Consider the following 22,777-nt stretch of genomic DNA (forward strand, 5'->3'; position numbering starts at 1 on the left):
GACACCAATAATAGGGCACTATTCCTCCCACTGACACCAATGATGGGGCACTATTCCTCCCACTGATACCAATGATGGGGCACTATTCCTCCCACTGACACCAATGATGGGGAACTATTCCTCCACTGGGGGGAACTATGCCCCACTGTCAGCAACTATGGACTAGCGGATGTAAACGGATGATCATCTGTTCATGTCCACATCTGTTAACATCCGTTTTTTTGAACGGAAGAAAACTTTTTCTTCCATGAAAAAAAAAACGGATGTAAACGGACATAAGGTCTGTTTTTACATTGGTAAAGGATGTAGAAAACCGAATGCGAACTGAGGAAAAACTGATGTGAACCGATCTGTTTTTTCATGGAAAAAACGTGACTGAACGGATGAAAAAAAACGGAACGCCCGTGTGAAAGGACCCGTAATCCTCTAGTGAAAACATACTGAGATAAGTAATACCTGATGGATTGATGGGAGATCAGAAGCCAACTCATTCAGACGAAACATACACAGGCGCACCGCGGTTTACGAACGCCTCGGTTACCGTCATTTTCAGTTTACGAATGAAAATCCATTGAAAATAATGGCTTGGTTTACTAATTTTTTTCACAATACAAACGGATTAATTGTGGTGTTCATTACATTTACAATTTTTTTTTTAATCATGTCCCTGTACAGTATTTATGCCTTTTTAAAGTGCCTTTTACTTTTTTCTGACCTCCAGAACGGATCAGTTGGTTTTCAATGCATTTACACATTTTTTTTTTTATGTCCTTTTATGCCTTTTAAAGTGCACTTTATAAAGAGTTTTGAACAGATAAGACTTTTTAAAACATTTTTTCTGACCTCCGGAACGGTTTAATTGGTTTTCAATGCATTTACTAAATTTTTTTCACAATACGAAGCAAGTTTCCCCGACGAAACTTGACGAATTGCGCCTGGGAGGTTTATAGCACCGACCCCGTGCATGCTGGAGCCTGTGGGTAGCACATGGCGTCGAGTGTGGAGGTGTTAGAGCGGTTTTTGCATCGAGTTTTGGAGCCATTCTGGAAATTTTTAATTATGTCCCTGTACAGTATTTATGCCTTTAAAGTGCACTTTATCCAGATAAAACTTTGACTTTTTTCTGACCTCCAGAACGGATTAATTGGTTTGCAATGCATTTACGATACATTTTTAATGGTGTCTCTGTACAGTATTTATGCCTTTAAGTGTACTTTATAAAGACTTTTGAACAGATAAAAAATTTGTTTTACTTTTTTCTGACCTCCGGAACAGATTAATTGGTTTTCAATGCATTTACAAATAAATTTTTAATTGTGTCCCTGTACAGTATTTATGCCTTTAAAGTGCGCTTTATACAGAGTTTTGAACAGATAAAAGACTTTTTTTGACTTTTTTCTGACCTTCAGAACGGACTTAATTGGTTTTCAATGTATTTACTAATTTTTTTCGCAATACGAAGCATAATCATGTCCCTGAATAGTATTTATGCCTTTTAAAGTGCACTTTATACAGATAAAACTTTGACTTTTTTCTGACCTCCGGAACAGATTAATTGGTTTTCAATGCATTTACAAATTAATTTTTAATTGTGTCCCTGCACAGTATTTATGCCTTTAAAGTGCACTTTATAAAGAGTTTTGAACAGATAAAAGACTTTTTTTTTTTTCTTCACTTTTTTCTGACCTCCAGAACGGATTAATTGGTTTTCAATGCATTCCTTTTCCTACTTTTTTCAGACCCTTTTAATTATGTCCCTTTATGCCTTTTAAAGTGCACTTTATAAAGAGTTTTGAACAGATAACATTTTTAATTTAACTTTTTTCTCACTTCCGGAACTGATTAATTGGTTTTCAATGCATTTACAAATTAATTTTTAATCATGTCCCTGTACAGTATTTATGCCTAAAAAGTGCACTTTATAAAGAGTATTGAACAAATAAAAGATTCTTTTTTCTGACGTCCGGAACGGATTAATTGGTTTTCAATGCATTCCTATGGAAAACCACGTTTCGGTTTACAAATTTTAGGCAATACAGAACGTCTCGGAGAACGCATTAAATTCGTAAACCGAGGTACGCCTGTAAATATATATTTGGACTATTTGGCTGCCAAACTTGGAGCAAAACTAACAATAAAATGATACTTTTTATTGTCTAAATATCTTTGTTAAAAAAGTTTTGCTCCAAACTTACCGAATTTATAGTGTAAATTACAAGACATCAGCCATATTGTTGCATTTATTTTTTTATAAAATATTTTTTTGTAGAATGTCTGCTGGACCCCTAATCAGTATCCCTTTTTTTAGTCATGTTTTCTCCAGTACTTTCCTTAGCTTCTCAATAGCTTCCTAACAATCGCTCACAGTGAGGACACATACCACAAGGCCTACACATCAGCAACCATTGCGTTTAGACTTTTTTTTTTTTTTCGGATGCTGTTACTTAATTTTAGAAGGTAACTGTGATTTTTAATCCTGACAGAGATTTATCTGCCCTGCGAGCTGATTGGACAAGATGTTCTTGCCTCCTCCAAACCTCGTGTTCCTCCTTCATCTCATGGAGGCTGCAGGAGCCACACAGAGCGCCAGAACCTCCAAACTATATCCTAGTGAGATGGGACCATGGGGTGAAGTCAGTGGAGGAAGCAGAGCAGGAGTATACCACAGATACGGAGATGGCAACCAATGTCGTTGAGTCGTCATTTGAGACTTCTAGACCCAAAGAGAAATCCACCAGATTAGAAATGGAGTCATCCGAACATGAGATGGACAGGTCACACGTGGAGACCTTGGGAATTGAGCTTACAGCACTTAGATCTCGACTCAGGACTGCAGAACAGGAAGCGAGCTTGCTGAGGTCAAACTTGGAGACCTCAGGAGAGGAAGTGGACTTGTTGAGATCACAACTGGAGGCATCAGGACAGGAAGTGGACTTGTTGAGATCACAACTGGAGGCATCAGGACAGGAAGTGGACTTGTTGAGATCACAACTGGAGGCATCAGGACAGGAAGTGTCCTTGCTTAAGACACAACTAGGGGCCTCAGAACAGAATTCAAGCTTGATGAGGTCGCAATTAGAAAACGTTAATGAAGAAGCTAGCTTTATGAGGGCACAACTTGAAGAAGCAGAGCAGGAAATAAACACGATGAAGTCCCAGCTTCGGACAACTGAACATGAAACAAGCTTGATGAGGTCAAACCTCGAAGAAGCAAAGCAGGAAGCAAGCTCATTGAGGTTGGAGCTGGAAAAAGAACAAGAACTAGAAGCTCGATCTCACAGAATGAGCTCAGCAGTGGCACAGGATGGGAGCTTGGTCAGGCCACCTAGTGATCATTCACCCAAAGAGAAGAAAGTATTACAGCTACCTGTTGAAAAAGAAGAGTTCGATTCCTTGAAGTCACAGTTGGAGCTATCAAAACTGGAAGTTAAATCCCTGACATCCCTAGCTGAAGCATCGGAACAGGAAGTGATTTCGGTGAGGTCCCGGTTGGAGGTGTCGGAGCAGGAAGCAAATTTGCTGAAGTTAAAACTGGAATCGTCTTTCCATAAATCGGAGTCAAGCAAGGCCCATACTGATGAGCTACAGCAAGAGTTGCTTTCCGTCAGATCGCAGTTGGACGGTTGCTCTCTGGAGGTGGAGTCTCTAAGGTCACGTCTGAAGGAGTGTGACGCGGAGGAGACGTCTCGCTTACATCACATGAAGCAAGAGCTGCAAGAAAGCCAGTAAGTACTGCAATGAACTATAGTTCATTCTTACCATTCAGCTGCATTCACTGTTTATCTTTACCTGCCACTCTCTTCCAAAGCGACTTTTGCCTGGTTGTTCTGCATTACGTGTGTAAAATCAATTATTTGATCCTGGAAAGGAGGATCAAACTTCTGGGTTTACATTTAGCATTGTATAAAATGACTTGAGAGATTTAACCCATTTGCTGCCAGAGCGGTTTTTACATATTTTGCACACGCGTTTAAAAGATCAATTTAGGCCTGAAAATTACATAAAACCCCCAAACCATTATACAGTCATGGCCAGAAATCCTGGCACCCCTGCATTTCTGTCAGATAATACATCAGTTTGCCCAGAAGTGTCAGCTTGTAGTTCTCAATGAACTACCATGGTGCTGTGGAGCGCCGTGGTAGTTCATTGATCTTGTCAGAGTTCTGTGAATGAATGAACTGTAACTCCCAACAGCCATAGCAGCTGTCGGCTTGTAGTTCTCAATGAACTACCATGGTGCTGTGGAGCGCTGTGGTAGTTCATTGATTCTTCTTGTCAGAGTTCTGTGAACGAATGAACTACAAGTCCCAACAGACATAGCAGCTGTCGACTTGTAGTTCTCAATGAACTACCATAGTGCTGTGGAGTGCCATGGTAGTCCATTGATTCTTCTTTTCAGAGTTCTGTGAATGAATGAACTACAAGTCCCAACAGCCATAGCAGCTGTCGGCTTGTAGTTCTCAATGAACTGCCACGGTGCTCTGGAGTGCCGTGGTAGTTCATTGATTCTTCTTGTCAGAGTTCTGCGAACGAATGAACTACAAGTCCCAACAGACATAGCAGCTGTCGACTTGTAGTTCTCGATGAACTGCCATGGCGCTGTGGTAGTTCATTCATTCACAGAACTCTGACAAGAAGAACCAATGAACTACCACAGCGCTCCACAGTGCCATGGTAGTTCGAGAACTACAAGCCGACAGCTGCTATGGCCAGAACTCTGACAAGAAGAATCAATGAACTACAAGTCCCAACAGCCATAGCAACTGTCGGCTTGTATTTAACGATGAACTACTACGGTGCTCTGGAGTGCCGTGGTAGTCCATTGATTCTTCTTGTCAGAGTTCTGTGAATGAATGAACTACAAGTACCAACAGCCATAGCAGCTGTCGACTTGTAGTTCTCAATGAACTACCATAGTGCTGTGGAGTGCCATGGTAGTCCATTGATTCTTCTTTTCAGAGTTCTGTGAATGAATGAACTACAAGTCCCAACAGCCATAGCAGCTGTCGACTTGTAGTTCTCGATGAACTGCCATGGCGCTGTGGTAGTTCATTCATTCACAGAACTCTGACAAGAAGAACCAATGAACTACCACGTCGCGCTCCACAGTGCCATGGTAGTTCGATAACTACAAGCCGACAGCTGCTATGGCTGTTGGGACTTGTAGTTCATTCATTCACAGAACTCTGACAAGAAGAATCAATGAACTACAAGTCCCAACAGCCATAGCAGCTGTCGGCTTGTATTTAACGATGAACTACCACTTGTAGTCCATTGATTCTTCTTGTCAGAGTTCTGTGAACGAATGAACTACAAGTCCCAACAGCCATAGCAGCTGTCGGCTTGTAGTTCTCGATGAACTGCCATGGCGCTGTGGTAGTTCATTCATTCACAGAACTCTGACAAGAAGAACCAATGAACTACCACGGCGCTCCACAGTGCCATGGTAGTTCGAGAATTACAAGCCAACAGCTGCTATGGCTGTTGGGACTTGTAGTTCATTCATTCAGAGAACTCTGACAAGAAGAATCAATGAACTACAAGTCCCAACAGCCATAGCAGCTGTCGGCTTGTATTTAACGATGAACTACCACGGTGCTCTGGTCCATTGATTTTTCTTATCAGAGTTCTGTGAATGAATGAACTACAAGTCCCAACAGCCATAGCAGCTGTCGGCTTGTAGTTGTCAATGAACTACCATGGCGCTTTGGTAGAATGTGCATTTATTATGTTTGGTCAAAAGGTGAACTTCTCCTTTAAGTGGAACTCAAGGAAATTGGCTAAACACCATCCAGTGCAAAAGGTAGATAGATAATATTGGATGGTGAACTGCTGAAACAGGAAGATGATTTGCCTATTCCGGACCTACATGGTAAATATGTTCAAATTTCAGGGAGTATAGAATTACAAATTCTTTCCAGGCAAAACTGTGAACATACTGTATATACACTAAATAGGCCAAAAAGTATGTAGGGGCCTGGCCATCAAACCTACGTTTTATGGCCAAAAGTATGTGGACATTTTTGAGTTCAGGTGTCTCCAGTGAAGGACACTTTTAGGACACCACAGTATACGAAGACAATTTTGCTCTTCCAACCTCGTGGTAACAGTTTGGTGACGGCCCTTTTCTGTTCCAGCATGACTGTGCTCCTTTGTACAAAGTCAGCTCCATGAGGATATGATTTGACCAGTTTGGTGTGGAGGAAATGTCCTGCACAAAACTGACCTCAACCCTACTGATCGTCTCTGGGATGGATTGGGATGCCAATGCTGAGCCAGGTCTTCTCATCTTTTATCAGCACCTAACCTCACAAATGCTGTAATGAATAAGTTGGTGCAAATTCTCAAACATAATCCAAGGTTTTGTGGGAAGACTTCACAGAAGAATGGAGGATGTTATAGCCACAAACTGGTGGGTGCGGGGCAACTCCATAATAATGCCCCTGTGCACAAAACCAGCTCCATAAAGACATGCTTGGACCAACTTCGTTTGACCAGTTTGGTGTAAAGGAAATATCCTGCACAAAACTCTGACCTCAACCCAACTGAACTTGTTTGGGATGAATTGGGATGCCAATGCTGAATCAGGTCTCCTCATGCAACATCACCACCTAACCTCACAAATGCTGTAATGAATAACTGGGTACAAATTCTCAAACACAATCCAAGGTTTTGTGGGAAGACTTCCCAAAAGAATGGAGGATGTTATAGCCACAAACTGGTGGGTGCTGGGCAGCTCCGTAATAATGCCCCTGTGCACAAAACCAGCTCCATAAAGACATGGTTTGACCAGCTTGGTGTGGAGGAACTCAAGTGGCCTCCATTGAGGCCTGACCTCAGCCTTACAAACTGTGACTTCACCTCCTGGGTGACCTCTGCAAATAAAATTGTATTATCTCCTATGAATGAATAGCAATACTGATTGTGAGCCAGGTCTTCCCATCCAACTTCTACCTGACCTCACAAACAGGCGCAAATTCCAGCAGACTGCCTCCAAAATCTTGTAGAAAGTCTACCAGGACAGGGGAAACTTGGTGTGGAGGAACTCAAGTGGTCTCCATTGAGGCCTGACCTCAGCCTTACAAACTGTGACTTCACCTCCTGGTAGACCTCTGCAAATAAAATTGTATTATCTCCTAGGAATGAATAGCAATACTGATTGTGAGTCAGGTCTTCCCATCCTGACCTCACAAACGGGCGCAAATTCCCACAGATACCCTACAAAATCTTGTAGAAAGTCTTCCAGGAGAGGGGAAACTGTTGTAGCTATAAAGAGGGACCAACTTCATTCTAATGCCCATGGTTTTGGAATGGGATGTCCAACAAGCTCATATCATTGTGATGGCCAGGTGTCTGCAAACATTTGCTCTTATAGTATGTGTAGTGTAGACCAGAGTTTCTCAATCTTTTTTCAGTCAAGGCACCCTTTAAAATTCTGCTCAATTTCGAGGCACCCTTTAAAATTCTGCACAATTTTCGAGGCACCCTTTAAAATTCTGCACAATTTTTGAGGTACCCTTTAAAATTCTGCACACTTTCGAGGCACCCTTTAAAATGCTGCTCAATTTCAAGGCACCCTTTAAAATTCTGCACAAATTTCGAGGCACCCTTTAAAATTCTGCACAAATTTCAAGGCACCCTTTAAAATTCTGCACAATTTCGAGGCACCCTTTAAAATTCTGCACAAATTTCGAGGCACCCTTTAAAATTCTGCACAATTTCGAGGCACCCTTTAAAATTCTGCACACTTTTGAGGCACCCTTTAAAATGCTGCTCAATTTCCAAGGCACCCTTTAAAATTCTGCACAATTTTCGAGGCACCCTTTAAAATTCTGCACAAATTTCGAGGCACCCTTTAAAATTCTGCACAATTTTCGAGGCACCCTTTAAAATTCTGCACAATTTTCGAGGCACCCTTTAAAATTCTGCACAATTTTCGAGGCACCCTTTAAAATTCTGCTCAATTTCGAGGCACCCTTTAAAATTCTGCACAATTTTCGAGGCACCCTTTAAAATTCTGCACAATTTTCGAGGCACCCTTTAAAATTCTGCACAATTTCGAGGCACCCTTTAAAATTCTGCACAATTTTCGAGGCACCCTTTAAAATTCTGCACAATTTTCGAGGCACCCTTTAAAATTCTGCACAATTTTCGAGGCACCCTTTAAAATGCTGCACAATTTCGAGGCACCCTTTTAAACTTCTGCATAATCTTGAGGCAACCATTACAAAATTTTGGAAACGTAAATGAATAGTTTTACAGAACGCAGCAACATCTGCACATGTAGGACACCCAATGTCAGAGGTGATTTAGTCTTCCACAGCAAATACAGCCTTGCACACTGGTACTGGCTAGTATTCCATTGTTTCTCTTCTCCCTCAGTTTCTCTCTCTGAAGATGTTGTGAAGGTGCCCAATGTCCTTCATGTCAACTGATGACGACATTGTTTTATTTTATTTTTTTTCATTGGCTACAAAGTTATGGCGCACAATGGAATTTTTGATCCACCTGCTGGCTTGTATACAATTTTTGGGCAATTTTTAGACATTTTGCCAAGGCACCCCTGAAGATACCTGAAGGCACCCTGGTTAAAAAAGGCTGGTGTAGACAACCCCATACAGGTATTTTGAAGCAAGTTGGATCTCAGTGGTTGTTGGCCATGTTGGCCTCTAGTCCCACAGGTTTGCGGTTTGTCTGTAAATCTCCAAAGACATGCCGGTAGGTGAATTGGCTCCTGTCTAAATTGTCCCTAGTACGTGTATGTATGAATGTGAGTTAGGGACCTTAGATTGTACACCCCTTGAGGGTTAGCGACCTTAGATTGTACACCCCTTGAGGGTTAGCGACCTTAGATTGTACACCCCTTGAGGGTTAGGGACCTTAGATTGTACGCCCCTTGAGGGTTAGGGACTGATGTGAATGTACAATATATATGTAAAGCGCTGCGTAACGTGTCTTCATGTTTGTAACGCTTCTTTCTTTTCTACCCCATCTTTACAGCCAACAGTCACTTGATGCTGTTGTGTCAGAACGCTCAGATCTTCTCCACGATGTTGTGTTTTTACGTGAAGAACTACTGCGTACTCGTCTGGAGTTTGATCTGTCTCGTGATGAAAACGCTGGTCTACAGAAGGCCCTGCACAAGGTAGCCTAACCCAGAAAGAGTATCTTCAGATCACCAAGTCTGACTGTGCATGCATGGAGACCATTATTATTATTCTTATACAGGATTTATAAAGCACCAACAGTTTGCGCAGCTCTTTACAATCTAAAGGGAGAGAGTACAGTTACTATACAAAAAAATACGAGAGGATTAGGAGGGTCCTGCTCATAAGAGCTTGCAATCTAATAGGGTAGGGCAAGTGGTACAAAAGGTAATAACTGTGGGGGATGACCTGATGGAGGAGTTAAAAGTTCAGTTGTTAGGTGGAGGTATGGTTGGCTTTCCAGAAGAGATTACTTTTCATGGATTTCCTAAAGGCCATTAGAATAGGAGATAGCCAGACAGATTGGGGTAGAGAGTTCCATTGGATGGGAGCGGCTATGGAGAAGTCCCGGAGACGAGCATGGGAGGAGGAGATGAGAGCTAGAGAACAGGAACTCTTGAGAGGAATGGAGAGGACGGTTTGGGTTATATTTGGAGACAATATTGGTGATGTTGCTTGGAGCAAAGTTGTGTATGGCTTTGTATATTGCTAGTATTTTTTATTTAATTCGCTGTGAAATCGGAAGCTAGCGGAGGGATTGGCAGAGAGGGGTGGAGGACATGAGTGGTCGGTAAGGTGCATGAGTCTGGTGGCAGCATAGACTGAAGAGAGGATAGCCTGTGTAGAGGTAGGCCTGAGAGGAGGGATTGGGAAAGAGGGGTGGAGGACATGAGTGGTCGGTAAGGTGCAGGAGTCTGGCGGCACCATAGACTGAGGAGAGGATAGCCTGCGTAGAGGTAGGCCTGAGAGGGGTGGAGGACATGAGTGGTCAGTAAGGTGCAGGAGTCTGGCAGCAGCATAGACTGAAGGGAGTATAGCCTGTGTAGAGGTAGGCCTAAGAGGGGTGGAGGACATGAGTGGTCTGTAAGGTGCATAAGTCTGGCGGCAGCATAGACTGAAGGGAGGATAGCCTTGTAGAAGTAGGCCTAATAGGAGGGATTGGCAGAGAGAGGTGGAGGACATGAGTGGTCGATAAGGTGCAGGAGTCTGGCGGCAGCATAGACTGAAGAGAGTATAGCCTGTGTAGAGGTAGGCCTGAGAGGGGTGGAGGACATGAGTGGTCGGTAAGGTGCAGGAGTCTGGCGGCAGCATAGACTGAAGAGAGTATAGCCTGTGTAGAGGTAGGCCTGAGAGGGGTGGAGGACATGAGTGGTCGGTAAGGTGCAGGAGTCTGGCAGCAGCATAGACTGAAGAGAGGATAGCCTGTGTAGAGGTAGGTCTGAGAGGGGTGGAGGACATGAGTGGTCGGTAAGGTGGATGAGTCTGGCGGCAGCATAGACTGAAGAGAGGATAGCCTGTGTAGAGATAGGCCTGAGAGGGGTGGAGGACATGAGTGGTCGGTAAGGTGGTTGAGTCTGGAAGCAGCATAGACTGAAGGGAGGATAGCCTGTGTAGAGGTAGGCCTAAGAGGGGTGGAGGACATGAGTGGTCGGTAAGGTGGATGAGTCTGGAAGCAGCATAGACTGAAGAGAGGATAGCCTGTGTAGAGGTAGGCCTGAGAGGGGTGGAGGACATGAGTGGTCGGTAAGGTGGTTGAGTCTGGAAGCAGCATAGACTGAAGGGAGGATAGCCTGTGTAGAGGTAGGCCTTAGAGGAGGGAGCTGCAATAGTCAAGGTGAGAGATAACAAGGGAGTGAATGAGGTTCTTGGTGGTTTAATTCGCTAAAAAGCAGCAAATGTTAGAGATGTTACAAAGGTGAAGTCTACAAGCTTTTGTCAGCGATTGGATTTGGGGCTAAAAGGACAGTCCAGAGTCTTGGATTACAGCAAGTACCCTGGCATGAGGGGATGGACTGATAGTTGTAATATTGATCTTGATGGAAAAGTGATGGGGGGGGGGGGGGGTATTACCAGCTCAGTTTTAGAAAGATTTCATTTGAGGAGGTGGTGACCATCACACAACATGGTTTTGGGGTATTCTTGCTAACTTTGCTCACTGTGGGTTTGGAAGACCTTGGGGACTGTTGGTGGGTTGGAAATTTTTGTTCAAAGTGCATTACCTGTTGATGAGCACAGAGGACGAGCCGTGGCCGAGCACTTGATCACTGATTCTAAGATCGCTCAGACTCTCTTGATTATTAGATGTGCATATCAATAGAAGGGTGGGTCCTCCAAGTCCTTCATCATTGGTGACTGAATGCCTCAGTGTATTGCCACCCAAACCCCCGATTCACATCTGTGTGGCCTTGAGGGCCGCGTTTTGCTCGGGCATGGGAGTCCATTCAAATGACACGCAGGGAAAGAAGTCCCAGAACTTCTTTGGAAAACGCAGCTGAGGTTCCCAGTACGGTTGCGTTTTCCAGTGTGGGCGGCGTGCCATTAGAACAAATGGCACCCGCCCGCGGCACCGCATTCCTCTGTGCGGGTGGTGCGGCTGCACGGATTTTCGTGCGGATCCACAGCGGCACCACCTGCACAGATGTGAACCAGCCAGGAAAAAAAATTGTTTAACCCCCTCCACCTGCTGTTCAGAAATGTATAGATTATTTTTAACCTCCTTTCCCGCCATTGTATATAAACAGCCAGACGGTGGCAGTGCAGGGTCGGGTGGATGTTTATAAATGGCCCCCCCGCCCCCTGATTGTGCGCGCTACATGGGAGCGCACAGCACCGCAATCCAGTGTCCGCTGTGTCCTCCGGACACAGTTGAACACTGATCGGCATACGGGACCTCTGTGCGAGGTCCCGATCATGTGATCACTGATTAGCCAATCAGTGATCACATGCAGAGTAGTAAGCAAGATGTCACTTCTGACATCATTGCTTACTGCATGTGAAATCTATGAATGATCACAGAAATCACATGGTACAGGGCTATTCACAACAGCCTTGTACCATGTGACAAGCTGTGACCAATCACTGCTCACAGTATTTCTCAATGATTGCAAGAATGCAGCCAGAGAGAAGGAGAAATGATCGCTTTTACAGCCTTTATGGGTGTAAAAAAAAAAAAATCTTCAGCACCCCCCACAAGTAGTACAGTGCCACCATGGTGACACTGTACTGCTAGGGTGACAGTATGTAAAAAAAACCAAAAAAAAAACCCATAAATAATAATCTAAAAAAAAAAATAAAAATGTAAAAAAAAAAAGTTAAAAAATTATAATTTTTTGTTCTAAATGAATTTGGGTTATTTTTTTTTTTTTTTACTAAAAAGATAATGGAATACATTTTGGCCAAGATTTATGATGAAATATTATTTATTTGCAAAATTTTATAAGAAAAACACTTTTTTCAAAATGTTTGGACTTTTTCATTTACATAGCAAAAAAAAATCCCAGCGGTGAATAAATACCACCAAAATAAAGCTTTATCTGTCTCAAAAAAATGCTAAAAGATTCATATGGGTACAGTGTTGCATGACCGCGCAATTGTCATTCAAAGTGTGATAGCGCTGAAAGCTGAAAATTGGCCTGGACAGGAAGGGGGGAAAGTGTCCGGACTGGAAGGGGGTGAAAGTGTCCGGACTGGAAGGGGGTGAAAGTGTCCGGACTGGAAGGGGGGGAAAGCGTCCGGACTGGAAGGGGGGGAAAGCGTCCGGACTGGAAGGGGGGGAAAGCGTCCGGACTGGAAGGGGGGGAAAGCGTCCGGACTGGAAGGGGGGGAAAGCGTCCGGACTGGAAGGGGGGGAAAGCGTCCGGACTGGAAGGGGGGGAAAGCGTCCGGACTGGAAGGGGGGGAAAGCGCCCGGACTGGAAGGGGGGGAAAGCGCCCGGACTGGAAGGGGGGGAAAGCTCCCGGACTGGAAGGGGGTGAAAGCGCCCGGACTGGAAGGGGGGGAAAGCGTCCGGACTGGAAGGGGGGGAAAGCGTCCGGACTGGAAGGGGGGGAAAGCGTCCGGACTGGAAGGGGGGGAAAGTGTCCGGACTGGAAGGGGGGGAAAGCTCCCGGACTGGAAGGGGGTGAAAGCGCCCGGACTGGAAGGGGGGGGAGCGTCCGGACTGGAAGGGGGGAAAGCGTCCGGACTGGAAGGGGGGGAAAGCGTCCGGACTGGAAGGGGGGGAAAGTGTCCGGACTGGAAGGGGGGGAAAGCGTCCGGACTGGAAGGGGGGGAAAGCGTCCGGACTGGAAGGGGGGAAAGCGTCCGGACTGGAAGGGGGGGAAAGCGTCCGGACTGGAAGGGGGGAAAGCGTCCGGACTGGAAGGGGGGGAAAGCGTCCGGACTGGAAGGGGGGGAAAGCGCCCGGACTTGAAGTGGTTAAAGAGGAACTCCGGCCAGGAAAAAACATTATTGTTTAACCCCTCAACCTGCTGTTCAGGAATATATTGATTATATGTAAAATAGGTAGACCTTTGTACGGCCCATATATATATACTTTACTTATTCCAAGGTCCCTAAACATCCTGCATTCCAGTCCTTTTGATCTTCAGAGCTGCAAAGTGGCAGTTTAGCTCTGGTAACACCCACTGCCCAATGCTGTAAAGCCAAACAAAAAGCGCACCAACCTTGCGCATTACCTCAGTAAAATGTGATTTTATTGAATTTAAAATATACTCCAAAACAGAGAAGTATAACAAGCGTTTAAAATCCTTAGCGAGACTCAAGGCGTAGGAGACCAGCGCGAGTCTCATCACGAGGGAAAATTCTCAAAGTCAGGCTGATGAAGAAGGGACTCCCTTCGAAACATTGCCTCCAGCATTGCTCCTGTTTCTTCTTGCTGGAGGCGGCCATTTTTCAGAAGCCCAGAGCCCCTGAGCAGCAGTAAATCTTTACACCGTCAGCAGATTGACCTCTAGATTTTTGGCACAGCGCTGAAAAATAGAGAGCAACTGAGCATGTGCAGAGCAAGGTGAGATTACTGGATTTTAAACAGTATAGGGTGCTTATGTTTAATGTTTTACATAGCTATACCTGCAAAAGGGGCCAACCTGAAGCGACCTAGCAGGACTTCATTTTCTGACTAAAGTTCTGCTTTAAAGTAAAAAAAAAAAAACTTTTAGGCGTTAGAACCACTTTAGACTAGAGATGATTAAATGTAGTGAAAAAACATTACACACTACTATGGGTTAAATTAAAAGTGCAACTAAAGTGTATACATTACCACCCCCCAAACTATATAAGTAGCTGCTAAAACACAAAAACCCTGTTTCATATGCGGGCAGAATGAAGATGAGAAAATATTTTTATTTTTTTTATTTTCTGCACAGTATTATTTTTTATTTCCTCAACTTTAGACTAGAGCAGCCTTTCTCAACCAGGGTGCCGAGGCCCCCCGGGGTGCCTTGGGGTTTCTTCAGGGGTGCCTTGAGGTTTCTTCAGGGGTGCCTTGAGGTTTCTTCAGGGGTGCCTTGGCGAAATGTCTAAAAATTGCCCAAAACTTGTATACAAGCCAGCAGGTGGAACAAGCCTGCCTTTTAGTCACACGAGCCACAGGTTTTCATTGCGCACCATTACGACCTTCTAGCCGACAGCATCCTGGCAACCAATGACATCCGTTGGTAAGGATGATGTCAGCTGCCTGCACAACATCCTAATTTGCCCCTCCCCCGCCCCTCTCCACCAGTGCTGGGGTCACATTATCTCAGTGATGGAGAAAACCAAGGAAGAAGAGAAACATGGGAATACTAGTCAGTACCAGTGTGCAAAAGTGTATTTGCTTTGGAAGAATAAATCACCTCTAATGTTGGGTGTCCTCCATGTGTGGATGTTGCTGCGTTATATAGAACTATTAGAATTGTTTTTACATTTTGGAATGGGGTGCCTCAAAATTGCCCATCATTTTAAAGGGTGCCTCGGGACTGTCCATCATTTTAAAGGGTGCCTCGGGACTGTCCATCATTTTAAAAGGTGCCTCGGGACTGTCCATCATTTTAAAGGGTGCCTCGGGACTGTCCATCATTTTAAAGGGTGCCTCGGGACCGTCCATCATTTTAAAGGGTCTAGAGGTCAATCTGCTGACGGTGTAAAGATTTACTGCTGCTCAGGGGCTCTGGGCTTCTGAAAAATGGCCGCCTCCAGCAAGAAGAAACAGGAGCAATGCTGGAGGCAATGTTTCGAAGGGAGTCCCTTCTTCATCAGCCTGACTTTGAGAATTTTCCCTCGTGTTGAGACTCGCGCTGGTCTCCTACGCCTTGAGTCTCGCTAAGGATTTTATACGCTTGTTATACTTCTCTGTTTTGGAGTATATTTTAAATTCAATAAAATCACATTTTACTGAGGTAATGCGCAAGGTTGGTGCGCTTTTTGTTTGGCTTTACAGCATTGGGCAGTGGGTGTTACCAGAGCTAAACTCCCACTTTGCAGCTCTGAAGATCAAAAGGACTGGGATGCAGGCTGTTTAGGGACCGTTCATCAATTTAAAGGGTGCCTCTGGACCGTCCATCATTTTAAAGGGTGCCTCTGGACCGTCCATCATTTTAAAGGGTGCCTCTGGACCGTCCATCATTTTAAAGGGTGCCTCTGGACCGTCCATCATTTTAAAGGGTACCTCTGGACCGTCCATCATTTTAAAGGGTGCCTTGGGACTGTCCATCATTTTAAAGGGTGCCTCTGGACCGTCCATCATTTTAAAGGGTGCCTCGGGACCGTCCATCATTTTAAAGGGTGCCTCGGGACCGTCCATCATTTTAAAGGGTACCTCTGGACCGTCCATCATTTTAAAGGGTGCCTCGGGACCGTCCATCATTTTAAAGGGTACCTCTGGACCGTCCATCATTTTAAAGGGTGCCTCGGGACTGTCCATCATTTTAAAGGGTGCCTCGGGACCGTCCATCATTTTAAAGGGTGCCTCGGGACCGTCCATCATTTTAAAGGGTGCCTCGGGACCGTCCATCATTTTAAAGGGTGCCTCGGGACCGTCCATCATTTTAAAGGGTGCCTCGGGACCGTCCATCATTTTAAAGGGTACCTCTGGACCGTCCATCATTTTAAAGGGTGCCTTGGGACTGTCCATCATTTTAAAGGGTGCCTCGGGACCGTCCATCATTTTAAAGGGTGCCTTGGGACTGTCCATCATTTTAAAGGGTGCCTCGGGACTGTCCATCATTTTAAAGGGTGCCTTGACTTAGAAAAGGTTGAGAAACGCTGCCCTAGAGGGAAGCAACTAAAGAGGTAAACAATAGCTGTTTTTTTTTTTTTTTTAATCTCTGGCTGGATTTCAGCTTTAAATGTCTAGCACTAAGGTGACCCTTTTGTGTTCTTCAGGCAGAAAAGAGGATGGCTGATCTACTTGTGGAGCAAAACCGTCAGAAGAAAGATGTAGAAGACCTTCAAGATGCCGTGACCAAGATGGCTGACCTAAATCAAGCGTTGTCATTGGATAAAGTGGAATTGAACAGCCTGCTGCAACAAGTACATCATTCCAAGCCATCAATTCAATGCAATAAAATGTTAAACACTTAAAGCCAGTCATAGAGCGATTTTTCTTTCTGACAACCACGGGTTGCAGGAAAGAAAATCGCTCAATTCCACCACCAACACAGTCAGTGTCGATGGGGGAATCCCTCCTGCGGAGCCGTCCCTGCCGGGAGACCACAGCGATTACCGCTAGCAGCCATAATAGTCACTAGCAGTAATCATATGTAAAATCCGACAGGCTGGTTGTACCCAAGTTGATTGATACATTCAGCCTGCCCATAGGTGGTTAGAATCTCGGCCGGTCCCTGCTAAACTGGCTGAGATTTGAACCTCCTATAGCCGGCTTAAAGGCTTATTCACATATTCATTGTACTGTTGCATTTCGAGTGAGCTGCCAATGCCCCATAATGCACACAGAAGATTGATTTTCAGAGACTAAACGGGTGCAAACCGAGCCATAAGGATTACCTGGAAAACATGTGAAAAGCAGGTCAGAGCACCACCTTCTGGCTTAAAATGAAAAGACAAAAAATGTGTGCCGTGCATTTACCTAACTTAAAAAAAAATCTTTATTTTTATCCTAACCATATTAAAAGAAAATGCATGTAAATCCTCATTTTCAGTCAAAACACAGCCAAAAAAGAATCTATAGACTTTGTTTTTATATTTTTTAGGTACATGTGTGATAGAAAACTTTATTTCTGCTTGTTATGGATATGAACCAAAGTCATCAATTATGTATTCCAACATATCAGACATAAAAGTGACAATAAATAGTATTCCAGTTAAAGTTACAGAAATAGCTCAAAGCTTAACTTCAGGCAATACGTGAAATACTTACACTTCTAAAGGATTTATATTTCTTGCCATCCAGTAATGAGAGTTTCGCAGCTCCGCCACATAGCACAGTCTTTTCTGGCAGGGAAGGACATCCGATCTTCACTGCAGTTAAAGTGTTACTAAACCCAGGACCCGACATTCACTATATCCGCTCTCCCCGGACCCCGCATTCACTATATCCGCTCTCCCCGGACTCCGCATTCACTATATCCGCTCTCCCCGGACCCCGCGTTCACTATATCCAGTCTCCCCGGACCCCGCATTCACTATATCCACTCTCCCCGGACCCCGCGTTCACTATATCCACTCTCCCCGGACCCCGCGTTCACTATATCCGCTCTCCCCGGACCCCGCGTTCACTATATCCACTCTCCCCGGACCCCGCGTTCACTATATCCGCTCTCCCCCGACCCCACGTTCACTATATCCGCTCTCCCAGGACCCCGCATTCACTATATCCGCTCTCCCAGGACCCCGCGTTCACTATATCCGCTCTCCCCGGACCCCGCGTTCACTATATCCGCTCTCCCCGGACCCCGCGTTCACTATATCCGCTCTCCCCGGACCCCGCATTCACTATATCCGCTCTCCCCGGACCCCGCATTCACTATGTCCGCTCTCCCCGGACCCCGCATTCACTATGTCCGCTCTCCCCGGACCCCGCGTTCACTATATCCGCTCTCCCCGGACCCCGCGTTCACTATATCCACTCTCCCCGGACCCCGCGTTCACTATATCCACTCTCCCCGGACCCCGCGTTCACTATATCCACTCTCCCCGGACCCCGCGTTCACTATATCCGCTCTCCCCCGACCCCACATTCACTATATCCGCTCTCCCAGGACCCCGCATTCACTATATCCGCTCTCCCCGGACCCCGCATTCACTATATCCGCTCTCCCCGGACCCCGCATTCACTATATCCGCTCTCCCCGGACCCTGCATTCACTATATCCGCTCTCCCCGGACCCCGCATTCACTATATCCGCTCTCCCCCGACCCCGCATTCACTATTTCCGCTCTCCCCGGACCCCGCATTCACTATATCCGCTCTCCCCGAACCCCGCATTCACTATATCTGGTCTCCCACAAAACATGGAAATGGAATTATTTTAATAAATATAGACTGCTACATACCTTTTCTCATCAGCAGTATATAGCTGTCTTGTGACTTTTATCAGTGTCCAGCAGAGCTTTGGTTAAAGCTTGTAGGAGGAGTTTTCATTCTCAGCTGATTGTCCTATGAGGCTGCATGACCCTTGACCCTCTGGACAGTGCTGATTGACCCTGTGCCGATCACATGCACCCTCCCAAGAAAAAAAAAAAAAAAAAAGCTCTGGAAATACACACCAGAGTGAGTATGTGCAGCTTGCCTCCAAGGCTCTGTTCTGTCAGCAGATGGATTGGGGACAGTAGAAGAAGGGGAGGATCAGAGAAGACAGGATCCAACAGCCTTTTTACACAATGCGGAGGATTAACCCCTTAGGCTCCACAGTGAGTATAACCAGCATGCTTTACTGCATCTACAGACTGATTGGACTGTTGTGGGTTCAGTAACACTATAAAGCAGACATCCAGTATGCAGCGGTCTATATTCCCACCTTCCCTTTTAGCACACGAGGACTGCAGCACTACTGATTGGTTCCTTTGCTGCTTCTCCCTATTCCAGTCTGAGCTCTGTTATACAGGGACTGCAGGCACTGCTATCAAGTCCAATTCAGATACTTACGCCGGCCATACATGGGTCGATTTTCAAATGCTTTTTCGTTCAAAAATTGGACCTAAGAATAATCGGCTGATTTTCGCTCTGTTAGTGGGGTAATGGCACCGGCCCATTTTCGTGGTTCCTCCCCATTTCGTTTATCTGTCATGCTGGAAAATTCGTGAAAAACGACCAATTTTCAAAATCATTGGTGGCACCATCGGATTACAGAAGGAACGATGTTTTCAATTTTCGATCGACAATTCGTTTGGAATTCGACCCATGTATGGCCTGCTTTACATATAAAAAATACATTCAATGATGTATTGATTATTGATTACCGAGAGACAGTATTGATACCTGAATTGATTTTTGCTGCAGGGTTCATTATGTTTTGTTTTCTTGCACAGAAGGAGAAGGAGGCGGAGTCTATGAGGGATATGGTGCAGGATTTGGAGAGAGAGATCATGACGGCCCGCCAGCACCTGCAGGTGTGTGAGATAGAACACGAGCAACAGAGATCTGAGATCGCCAAGAGACAACAACTACTGCAAGACACCGAGGTGGCCAGAGAGAGCCTGGAGACCGAGCTGAGACACGTGCAGGCAGAGAGGGACAGGCTTCAGGCTCAGCTCAGACAGGTGATTGATGAGATTGCCATTATCGGGTGCCAGGAAATCTGATTGGCTCAATGGTAATATACCGCACAGTGGCTTTATATAAATGTTTCTCTATTAGAGTCAAGACTAAAAAAAAAAAATCGAATTTTTAAACATTTTTAGTCCTGTCTGCTTTGCAAAAAAAAAAAAAATGCTGTTTAGGGAGATCAGTAGCTCAAGCTTTGTTTTAACCACCTCCTGTCCTGCCGTTGTATATGAACGGCCGGACAGTGGCAGTGCAGGGTCGGGTGGCCGTTTTATAAAGGGCCTCCCCGTCCCCTGCTTGTGTGCGCTCCCTGGGACCGCGATGCGGTGCCCGCTGTGTCCTCCAGACACAGTGGAACACAGAGCGCTGTACGGGACCTCTGTGCGAGGTCCCGATCATGTGATCACTGATTGGCCTTTCTGTGATCACATGCAGAGTAGTAAGCAAGATGTCACTTCTGATATCATTGCTTACTACTTGTGAAATCTGTGAATGATCACAGAGATCACATGGTACAGGGCTATTCACAACAGCCTTGTACCATGTGACAAGCTGTGGCCAATCACAGCTCACACAGTAGTTCTCTATGGCTGCAAGAATGTAGCCAGAGAGGAGAAATGATTGCTTTTACAGCCTTTAAAAAAAAAAAAAAATCTTCACCCCCCCCACAAGTAGTACAGTGTCACCATGGTGCTGCTAGGGTGACAGTATGTTTAAAAAAAATTAACATAAATATAAGAAAATAAAATAAAAATGTAAAAAAAAATGTTTAAAAATTATAATTTTGGCTATAAACTAATATGGGTTATTTTTTTATTTTATTTTTTTTACTAAAAAGATAACGGAATAAATTTTGGCCAAGATTTATGATGAAATATTATTTATTTGCAAAATTGTATAAGAAAAACACTTTTTTTTCAAAATTTTTGGACTTTTTCATTTATATAGCAAAAAAAAATAAAAATCCCAGCGGTGAATAAATACCACCAAAATAAAGTTTTATCTGTCTCAAAACAATGCTAAAAAATTCATATGGGTACAATGTTGCATGACCGCGCAATTGTCTGTCATTCAAAGTGTGATAGTGCTGAAAGCTGAAAATTGGCCTGGACAGGAAGGGGGGGAAAGTGTCCGGACTGGAAGGGGGTGAAAGTGTCCGGACAGGAAGGGGGGTGAAAGTGTCCGGACTGGAAGGGGGGGAAAGTGTCCGGACAGGAAGGGGGGGGGAAAGTGTCCGGACAGGAAGGGGGGGAAAGTGTCCGGACTGGAAGGGGGTGAAAGTGTCCGGACAGGAAGGGGGGTGAAAGTGTCCGGACTGGAAGGGGGGGAAAGTGTCCGGACTGGAAGGGGGGGAAAGTGTCCGGACAGGAAGGGGGGGGGAAAGTGTCCGGACAGGAAGGGGGGGGGAAAGTGTCCGGACAGGAAGGGGGGGAAAGCGTCCGGACAGGAAGGGGGGGAAAGCGTCCGGACAGGAAGGGGGGGGAAAGCGTCCGGACTGGAAGGGGGGGGAAAGCGTCCGGACTGGAAGGGGGGGGAAAGCGTCCGGACTGGAAGGGGGGGGGAAAGCGTCCGGACTGGAAGGGGGGTGAAAGCGTCCGGACTGGAAGGGGGGTGAAAGCGTCCGGACTGGAAGGGGGGTGAAAGCGTCCGGACTGGAAGGGGGGGAAAGTGTCCGGACTGGAAGGGGGTGAAAGTGTCCGGACTGGAAGGGGGTGGAAAGTGTCCGAACTGGAAGGGGGGGAAAGTGTCCGGACTGGAAGGGGGTGAAAGTGTCCGGCCTGGAAGGGGGGGAAAGTGTCCGGACTGGAAGGGGGTGAAAGTGTCCGGCCTGGAAGGGGGGGAAAGTGTCCGGCCTGGAAGGGGGTGAAAGTGTCCAGCCTGGAAGGGGGTGGAAAGTGTCCGGACTGGAAGGGGGGGAAAGTGTCCGGCCTGGAAGGGGGTGAAAGTGTCCGGCCTGGAAGGGGGGGAAAGTGTCCGGACTGGAAGGGGGTGAAAGTGTCCGGCCTGGAAGTGGTTAAATTACTGAGATGAGTGACTTCTCCCACCATCACCACTTCCTTCCATTCAGATTGAAGCAAAATTCTAAATGGCAACATCTTCTGTGCGCTCTGTTTAGAATACCCATAGTGCTCTGGGAGTCCAATATCCTGGCTGCACCCTATTTTAACCGCTTAAGGACCGCCCTATAGCAGATGTACTGCTACAGGGTGGTCCCTGTGTGCAAAATCACGTTTATAAATGTAATTTTGCATTTCCAGGTAGGGGGCACGAGCGAGCTCCCTACCCGCGCCACCATTGGCAGCCGCGGGTGTTAATCACCAGGTCCAGGGTATGGTGGGGGGGGGGACAGGACATGCAGCATGGGTGTTGGTGGGACTGCTCAGTGTTTTACAGGCTGCTGCCCCCTGTCTTCTGGAGGATTCAGGGGGTATGGTGGGGGGGAAGGAGAGGACGTGCAGCGTGGGTGGAGGTGTACCCAGTGGGTGGTGGGAGAGCCCGTGGATAGTCTGAGGCCTGGGCAATGGATGCAATGTTTCTGGGTCCAGTCCTGCAGGAGGAGACGCCTCTACCCCCCCCCCCCCCCCGGGCAGAAGTCTGGGAGGAAGCTGTGAGGAAGACACTGAGGTCCCAGCTAAGCTTAGCTGGGGGGCTTATTCGCAAGCACAAGTCTGGAGATCAGGTTGGGGCTGAAGAAGCTCCCTGGATGGAGCCTGGAGGACGTTGTGGGCGAGAGCCCAGCTCTCCTATGTTGGTGTGAGTCTATATCTCTCTCCCTAGGAGGAGCCTGGTGGCTATCAGCAGGAGGCAACCATTGATCCAGTAGCTGTGTGAGCAAATGGCCCCAATGCTGAAGAGTAGCGACTGTGTGTAGCTTTTAACCACTTCTTGACTACGCTATGACGTCCTCCCAAAATGCGCACCCCCAGCAGCCAGCAACCGGTGCTCTCTGTGATCGCTGTGTCCTTTGGAAAACAGCGGATCACATGACACATTAAAAGGCCAATCACAGCGGCATTTTTCCACGTGATCAGCTGTGTCCAGTCACAGCTGGTCACTATGTAAATACACTTGCCGGTTATCAGAAGT

General features: G+C 46.0%; 1 protein-coding gene across 1 annotated transcript in view; it reads left to right on the top strand.

Moving 5' to 3' along the window:
- LOC149432650 (uncharacterized) overlaps positions 1–22,777 on the top strand; it is an 89,262-nt gene that overhangs the window by 17,263 nt on the left and 49,222 nt on the right. The window contains 4 exon segments of the mRNA XM_089665090.1: positions 2,484–3,725; positions 9,001–9,145; positions 16,351–16,497; positions 19,456–19,686. Coding sequence (XP_089521216.1) covers positions 2,484–3,725; positions 9,001–9,145; positions 16,351–16,497; positions 19,456–19,686 — 1,765 coding nt within the window.

Source organism: Staurois parvus, unplaced genomic scaffold, assembly GCF_062004578.1.
Source record: "Staurois parvus isolate SC_StPar_1 unplaced genomic scaffold, SC_StPar_1.0 ptg002123l, whole genome shotgun sequence".
In the NCBI taxonomy this organism is placed as follows: Eukaryota; Metazoa; Chordata; class Amphibia; order Anura; family Ranidae; genus Staurois; species Staurois parvus.